This window comes from Trachymyrmex septentrionalis, unplaced genomic scaffold (assembly GCF_001594115.1).
Source record: "Trachymyrmex septentrionalis isolate Tsep2-gDNA-1 unplaced genomic scaffold, Tsep1.0 scaffold21, whole genome shotgun sequence".
Taxonomy (NCBI): domain Eukaryota; kingdom Metazoa; phylum Arthropoda; class Insecta; order Hymenoptera; family Formicidae; genus Trachymyrmex; species Trachymyrmex septentrionalis.
In genome coordinates this window covers 631,897-640,293 of record NW_017305288.1, presented here as the reverse complement: position 1 = coordinate 640,293, position 8,397 = coordinate 631,897, and the positions used below count along the sequence as shown (strand labels likewise).

Genomic DNA, 8,397 nt, shown 5'->3' with positions numbered 1-8,397 from the left:
CACACACACACACACACACACACACACACACACACACACACACACACACACACACACACACACACACACACCTCTCCTCTCTTATTTTTAAGATCAACTCGAGTCTCGGAAAACTTTGAGCTCCGTGCAATAAATTTATTTGTGGCGAATCAATTGCTGATTGCAGAAAACACTTTGTGTCGGCGCCATCATTTAATTTTGTTCTACGCTACAGAGAACTTGAATATCAAATTTTTGTCGTCCTTGTATCAAGTGACGCAAGTCGAGTAGATAGTAGCTAAATTAATTAATACGTATGGCGCAATATAAACATAAATTCTCATGCATCTAACCGTTGTGCGTTACTTTTTTTTCTCTTTCTCTTTCAACGCTCCGCTCTTATAGTCAATCTCCGAGGTTTATCAGGAATATCGTCGTACACATGCAACTGCGATTTGCTATCAGTATCGAATGTGTGTACACGTTGCAATTGTGTTTTCGAATGTCGAAATTGGAGTTATCTACAATTATCAGTTTGCAAGCTTATCGGCACGAGTCGTGCCCTAGGAACGGCTCGTAGTCGAAAATCTTAATTATGCGAGCGCGCGCGCGCTCGCTCGCATCCATCAAGTTAATTTAAGCGGCGCAGCCGATCGGGCGTCGCGTTTAGATCTTAAGTGACAATTGTGTCGTCCAAGCCGGTAGGCAGCAAGGCCGTTGCTTCTAATTGCAGGTGAATAGACACAACGATGGTAGATACACAACATTTTTGTCTGCGATGGAACAATTACCAGAGCAGCATAACCTCGGCGTTTGAAAATCTCCGGGACGATGAGGACTTCGTGGACGTGACGCTGGCCTGCGACGGCAAGAGCCTGAAAGCGCATCGCGTCGTTCTCTCCGCCTGTAGCCCGTACTTCAGAGAATTGCTCAAGGTAAGACTCCCGCCCTCAGACGCCGGCGAAGACCCTCCGGTCTTCGCGAAATTCACAGTGAATTTCGGGGCGGATTCGCTCGCAAGTAGATAAAATCAATTTGAAGGTCTCTCAGAAGGTCCGGTTGTTCTGTCTTTGGATAAACCACGCGCGTGATTTAATTGTTTTCTTGTTGGATAAACGAGTAAGAGAGTGAGATGGCGAAGCTGAAGGTTTATCGAAAGGTAGAACGATCCAACCTTGTAGCCATTTCTCTCCGATATACGGAGAGATGAATTTTAATCTAGATTTCATTTACTCCTCTCCTAAGTCTTACGACTGAAAGAAGATAAAGAGTGAGCTAGATCGAGATGAAAGTGAATCTACGGTTGAAATGGCTATTAGAATGAAATCATTCGTCATCGATCTAATGATTATGCGCAATAAACGTTGCCCCGTTTCAGAGCACACCGTGCAAACACCCAGTGATAGTGCTCCAGGATGTAGCGTTCAGCGACTTGCATGCCTTAGTGGAGTTTATATATCACGGCGAGGTGAACGTGCATCAGCGTTCTCTCAGCAGTTTTCTGAAGACGGCGGAGGTCCTCAGGGTATCGGGCCTCACGCAACAGACCGAACAAACCGACAGAGATGAGGTACGTTTTTCTTTTTCTTCTTCTTCTTCTTTTTTTTCTCCGACGCAATTATGGGGAACTGAAAGGGGAGTAATTCCGGTGAGTTTCGGACTTTGATGCTGCGGGCACGTGAGAACGTTGTGCTCGCTGCGTTTACGAGTGACAATGGAGATACAACAGCTGGCGTAAGATTCTATCTTCGTTCCAATTCTCTTGACCGTGTCTGTAGCACGTTTGAAATCGAACACACCGCAATTATGTGCGATTTGGCACAAAAATGCGTGTAAACGCGCGCGCGCGCGTGCGTGTGTGTGTGTGTGTGAGCGGCCGCACGTCTCGCGTGCGCGATACAACACAGACACGCGGGTATTTAACCGTGTAACTCGCGCGTATCTCTCGAAAGCTCAAGTGCAAATCTTGCGCGTTATCGCCGTTAGACGTTACTTCAGCGCCCCTTTCTCCTCGATCATCTCGATATAAAGCGCGTCTGTATACCTTGATGCCGATTCGTAATTGTCATAGGTCAAGCGAACGAAGGGCGATAAAAAAGCGGCTTGCGCTATAAAACGAAAATCGGATATCCACCGTAAATATTAAGTATCGAATATCGATGTGGCGCGTCGCGGGACTCTTCAATTTGTTGGCCGCACACACACACACACACACACACACACATACACTCGGTCGTACTGTATCATTTTCCGCGGAACGATTTATCGATCGTTTAAACGACGAAATTCGGCTCGTGTATCGCGATGATCTCGGTAATTATTAGCCGGATCCAAAGGGCAGGGGTAGGTCCAAGTGTAGGAGTGGCGTGTTTGTATACCGTAGTCTGTATAATTATTACCATTGCCGGTATACCGTATCTGTATTTTGTTTCAGCTGTCGCATGTCCGCGCGTTGGCGGCCGGCGGCAATCACCTGCCGTTCCACGAGAAGTCCGAGGAGACTTTCCCTCGCGGCGGCTCGCCTACGCCTGTGACCCCGACGCCGACCACCGTGCAGCAGCTACTGCGCCGTGCCCAGATACGTCGGAACGAGAGACGCACCCCGGACCCGCACGACGAGTCGGCGAAGAGACCGCGGGTGCCGTCGCCGCCGCTCAACAACAACGACGCCACGCCCACGGACTTCTCGATGGTCAAGAACAACCACCTGTCGACGAAGGTGGAGGGCAACGGGGTGCACGACGAGAACAGTCTCGTCGAGGAGAATATAAAGTGCGAGCCGTTGGAGCTGACCGGCGGTAACGGCGGCGGCAACGCCGGCAACGAGGACTCGTCGGACTCCGGCGCCGCGGCGTCGGACCGGCCGCCCGCGTCCGCTAGCAGCAACGAGCACGAGCCCGAACCGGAGCACACGTCCGCGCAGAACTTCCTGCCGGAGAGCAAGCTCTTCACGTCGACGCCCGGCAGCTTCAACTTCAGTATGGCGGCGCTCACCACCGATCATACGCCGTTGTCAGGTACGTGAGGGACACCGGACCCCCCCCAAGGCGGGCCTGTACGCACAGACCAATTCGCGGACCCCCCCCTGCGGGGGCCGCGCTGCAACCACCCTTCGACCCTTAAGTGCTCCGCATTTGTATTAATCCTAGACTATCTTTTTTCCATTTTTTATTTTTCTACCTTCGATCCGGAGGTGTAGATTCACCTTGTGAAGAAGGGATCGAGATTTAGATTCGTTCCCTTTTCTTTTTTCTTTTGTATGTATGTACGTACGTTTTATTCTTCTGCACTTAAGGGTTGATCGTACGCGATTGATCGTCGCTCCAGCGCACACGGTTTCCCCCGTGATCGTTCGATCGCAGTGTTTCTCACTATGTGCACGTTTGTGAGAATTAAAAGTCACGATTCGCATCGAATGTTGACTACTGCCAACACGCCTGACTTTCTTTCGTTTTGCCTTTTAAGAAAAATATATATTCGGTTGTTTTTTTCGTCAGCTTGATCGCTAGACTTTTTTTCTTTGAGCACCGTTTGAGCACGCATATATCGTCCGTGCGACTGGAGTCTTCGAGCTCTTAGCGTGGCTTCCGGCCAAGCTTTATCCAGCACCACCGCACCACCCTCGTCACCACCTCCGCACCACCGCGCGCTTTTTCTTTTTTAATTGCGAAATTGCGTACAGGCCATTGTTGAGTTTCCGCGCGCGATAGCATTGCCGTTGCTACGTGTGACGATAGTGAAATTTCCAGGGTTGGGCCACGGCTTGCAGACGCCGGATCTAGCGGGCACTTCGCAAGGTAAGGAACTTGAATATTCTTTTTTAGCTCTCTGCCCTTTTGAAATCATTAGAATTGCTTGAGAAATCGAGGTAATCGATATCACACGCTCCCTATACATATATATATATATATATATATACATATATATATATGTGTTTGTGTGTGTATGTATGTATGTATGTGACACTCGTTATCACGCGCGCGCCCGTAGAAACGTGCGTTCTTTTGATTTTTTTAAGGGCACTCTGCGCTACTTTATTATTCTTCCACTGACAGTCGATACATCGCGACAGACCTCGATCGTACGCGATGTAGCGGTTCGCTCTAATAAAAGTAACTAAAAGGACTTGTGCAGTTATATCAAACTAACCACAAATCACAAATTATAAGAATGAAAATGTTTACTGGTTGCGGTGAAAGAGCACTACTATCTGCTTGAAAGATTTATCAAATCTTTTTCTAATTGGCATGCGTTCCAAAATCATCGATATCATCATTATCAATACGGCACCATTTACGAATCGCCTACATTTTGCATATCATAAAAAAATCATATACTACGCGGAGCAGGTCCGGCTCCACGGCTACGTGCGAGATGATACCAGCCGAGCTATCGGTAATCGTAATCTTACAGCCGAGTTCGCGTAATTCGCGGAGTTTCACCAATTTTCTCCCTGTCGTATCGTTCTTGCAAAATTTAGCACACAGGCACGCTTGCCGATTGTAACTTACGCTCGTTAACCGATACGTCGATACGCTGAAATACATAAATATGAATTGCGATTGAATTCGTTATGACGTTTATCTAGATTCTGTATAAAAGATGAATCCGCGCGCTGGCACGTTTCACAAGTGCTTTATTACGTTATGCATCGGAAGCGTTATATATCGCGTTGCGTTTGATATGTTAATATAAATACATCTATATACTTTGCAGATATTATATAAAAGTAATTGCTTTTACCTGTAAATTTTATACGTTCAATAAAAATGCAGATGTATAATATCGATATTTATCTATTTATGTTTCAAATCGTTCCCTTACTTCAAAAGTGACACGACTAAAAAAACATGATTTTTATCGAGTTATTACCACGAATGAGTTAGGTAAATGTTACTCCATCGATCATCAGAAGTGAACTAATTTAACTTCATAAAAAAAAACGTCAAACGGTACAACTCAAAAAAAGTGATTTACAAAAAAAAAAAAATCGTCAAAATAATCACTGCGCAAAAAACGTTATTTTTTTTAAGGTTTGTGAAATGGAACTGATAAAAATGACATTTGATTATATCAGAGTATACACGTCCTTTTCGTCGATATTATTTTCATAATTAATAAATAACTTTTTATCAAAAAATTGAAAAATAGTTTTTTTTTCTTATCATAACTTAATTTCTTATCATTTTTTGAAGCAAGGGAGCGATATGAGTGTAAGGTATTTCGGGAGAAATGTACAGAATTTAATAAGGTATTATTCAGATCGTTTTCAAATAAAATATTTGTAATACGGGGGGCCAAAAGTACGTTTTCCAGATACATATCGGGACGGTCATATTTGCTAAAAAGTCTTCCTGCAAAGCAATTTTGACTTACATCGAACTTACATTATCTAGGAATCGTACAGAGCTAAGTTGTTCACTCGGGAAAATTTCTTTTCGAGACACCTTGTACGCCTGCTAATTTTTTTTCTTTCTTTTTTCGTCTTTTTCTCTCTGTAATCGAGGTAATTGAATGAAGAGCGTAGTTACGTGGGCAGAGCGACGCCTTTGAGCTAACGACAATTTTATCGACTCGCGCGAAAAATTCACACTGGCCGCAGCAGATACATTCGCTCCAACATCGAACCGCCGTTATTACCATCGGCACAATAATGTATATACGCCAACGCAATTGTGGTGGTAAAGAGAAAATGGAATGAAATGTACCAGAGTTTGGCATCATTGTGCGATATACGTGCCGCGCCCGCGAGATCGTCACCCCGGGTTTGTACGACGCCCCGAGAGGGTGGTTGCATCGTCGGGGGTCTAAAAGAAAAGGGATCAACGACGCGCCTTCGGCGTTTGTGTATATGCATCGCATCTGCCAGTTTCCCGATCAGGTGTTGAATGATCAGCGCCGATGCTTTGAGTGTCGTTGACATAAGTGTTGCTGATTTCTCGATAATCGATCGTTGAAGTGCTTGTATCGCTCGATTAAACGGGTTGGGCTGCGTATCGATGTGTTGTTAACGTTGTCTGTCCTCCTCGTGTTAACGTTTTGCAATATAAAATCAATATACGCGCCGATGATATCGTCGATACGATGCCGTGACGTTTATCGCATTCGTAGGTACGACGGAGGAAAGAAAAGAGAGGAAAAAAAAAAGGAATACAATATGACCGTGATCGATAAAATGCGCCGGAAATTATGTCTCGCAACTTTGATTTTCGCTACTTTCCCTGATCTTTCGTACATACATATATTGTGAAAGAGGATGTGATAGGTCCAATCATTTTCTTTTTTTCTGCACTCGCAAAGCGATGTACTCTTAGCCATCCGGAGCTGACGTTAAATTTTGCAACTTTGTTGACAGTCAGGTCTGTAAAGCCCGATCTACATTGACACAAAACGCAGATCGCAAGTGAAACGTATTTCAGATTGTAATAGGTCGCAGACCGTAGTAGGAAAGTTGAACTTCGCCCAACTTCCTGCGTCTTGCGTGTTCTGCATTCTACAATCTATTAGAATTAAAATATACGTTAGATTAATTTCTAGTTTTGACCTGCGCGACTCGCGTTCCATGTCTTATGTAGATCGGGCTTGAGAGACCTGTTTAATTTATATTGACTAAAGGGTATTCATTAATTTGAAGAAACCAAAATGGCGTAACTGCATTGGGAAACATTTCTGGCTGAAAATGTGAACGAACCAGAAAATTCTAATCGCAGCAGTCAGATTCTGGTTATCTCAACTAGAATTGTAGAATTATAACAGATCAACCAGAAAATTTTAATTTCTCTATTTTCAACCAGAGAGAATTCCAATGAATGCAACCAGACTCTTTCCAGTGTATGGAAAAGATGTGTGTTTGTGGTGTGTGTGTGTGTGTGTGTGTGCGCGCGTGTGCGTGTGTGTGTGTGTGTGTGTGTGTGAATACTAAGTTTTTTTAATAACAATCATTCAAATTTATAAATGTATCACATACATGTACATATAACATGAAAGAATATAATTGAATAGGTCTAATAGACGACTATCGATTCCTCTGCAGGGACATAATTATTAATGGGTTCAATAGATCCTACCGTCAACTCCGGTGGGTTAACAATGAAATTATCTATAACGTTTAATTAAACGAAAAGTGGAAAAGGAAATACACGAGAGAGAATTAGGATGCCAAGTTATAGGACGCGTTATCGTGTTACAAATTTTGACTACTACAAAACGTTAGACGAGGAAACGAGAGAGTGCCTATAACGAATTTGTATCGAGAATCACCGCACTAGCGACGTGTGTCGAGAGACGGAGCTGGCCGCTTACGTCGACGTAACGGCGCGATTACATCGTTTAAGGTGATAGCAGGAATCACCCTCTCCGCTGTGATGGGTGAATAATTACGGGAACGAAGAACGACGTACTTGAGCGTGCGTGACCTTCCACAAGCGGATTTCGGCAGCCGCCGTATTGAATGCGCGCGCGTGTGTGTGTTGCGTGCAAGTGTGCGTGTATTGAGAAACCACGCGTACGCCGAGAAAAGAATAAGAAACGTATCCGATCGATCGCGCGCGTATGCGTATGTGCGCGCGTAGGCTTTTCACGGTTTCGGCCAAGTTGCTCAGCCGGTAAGAATGTTCGCCGAACGGTCGTCGTCGGCCGTGATGAGAAACCGTGGCAGGCTGACTAATGCATTTTTCTGTTTTTTTTTTTTTTTTTTTTTTTTTTTTTTTTTTTTTTTTTCGCCAGAGAGATTGCGTATATCCCTCTTTGCTAGTAATCTATCTTTTGGGGAGGGAAGAAACTGTATGGAGGGAGAAGAAAACTTTGGCAAATTTGTGACAATCAGCCGATCGGTTGGTCGGTCGATCGATCGATTGTGTAAATTCAGGTGTGGCCACGCATTGTCGATTAATATTTGAACGTCTGGCTTATACTAGGTTAGTACTGAAAAAGTTTATCGCCGGGGACTGTGAAGCAGGGAAAAAGAGAGAGAGAGCGCGAGAGAGAGGGGGGGGATGGAGAGAGGAGAATTGGAGACCACGTCGATAAGGCTGCAGATGTTATCCGCGAAATTCAAGGTCCCTCTATCTCTGACGAGAACGAACGTGGCCAACTAAACATTGGCCTAACTAAAAATACGACGACCTTGGTACGCCACTCACGTTCCTGCCACTCACTCTCCACGAATCATTAGATACATTAAATTATATCTCGCCGGTTCGCGCACCGACCGAAAGGCAATCGCGATGGCACTCTTTTTGGACTGATAGGTTTCCTTTTTTTTTTCTCAGTTGTGTTTTCTTTCCTTTGCTAATTTCCTTTGCTAAAGAATGTCTTGCCATGCAGCTGCGCTCACTGTTGACTGACAGAATTTATGTCGCTTGTAGAGAAAGAGAGAGAGAGAGAGAGAGTGAGAGAGAGGAGGGGGAGGAAGGGGAG

At 44.8% G+C, this 8,397-nt stretch overlaps 1 protein-coding gene across 13 annotated transcripts in view; it reads left to right on the top strand.

The window, feature by feature from the left end:
* The window catches only part of LOC108748048 (broad-complex core protein), a 69,102-nt gene that overhangs the window by 24,133 nt on the left and 36,572 nt on the right, over positions 1-8,397 (top strand). For 9 of the 13 annotated variants that reach the window (XM_018486024.1, XM_018486029.1, XM_018486030.1 and 6 more), the window contains exons 2-5: positions 713-914; positions 1,358-1,549; positions 2,414-2,996; positions 3,717-3,776. In XM_018486024.1, coding sequence (XP_018341526.1) covers positions 729-914; positions 1,358-1,549; positions 2,414-2,996; positions 3,717-3,776 — 1,021 coding nt within the window. In that variant the 5' untranslated portion in view covers positions 713-728. The remainder of the gene's footprint in view (positions 1-712; positions 915-1,357; positions 1,550-2,413; positions 2,997-3,716; positions 3,777-8,397) is intronic. The other 4 variants (XM_018486025.1, XM_018486031.1, XM_018486027.1 and 1 more) reach the window with 1 other exon arrangement.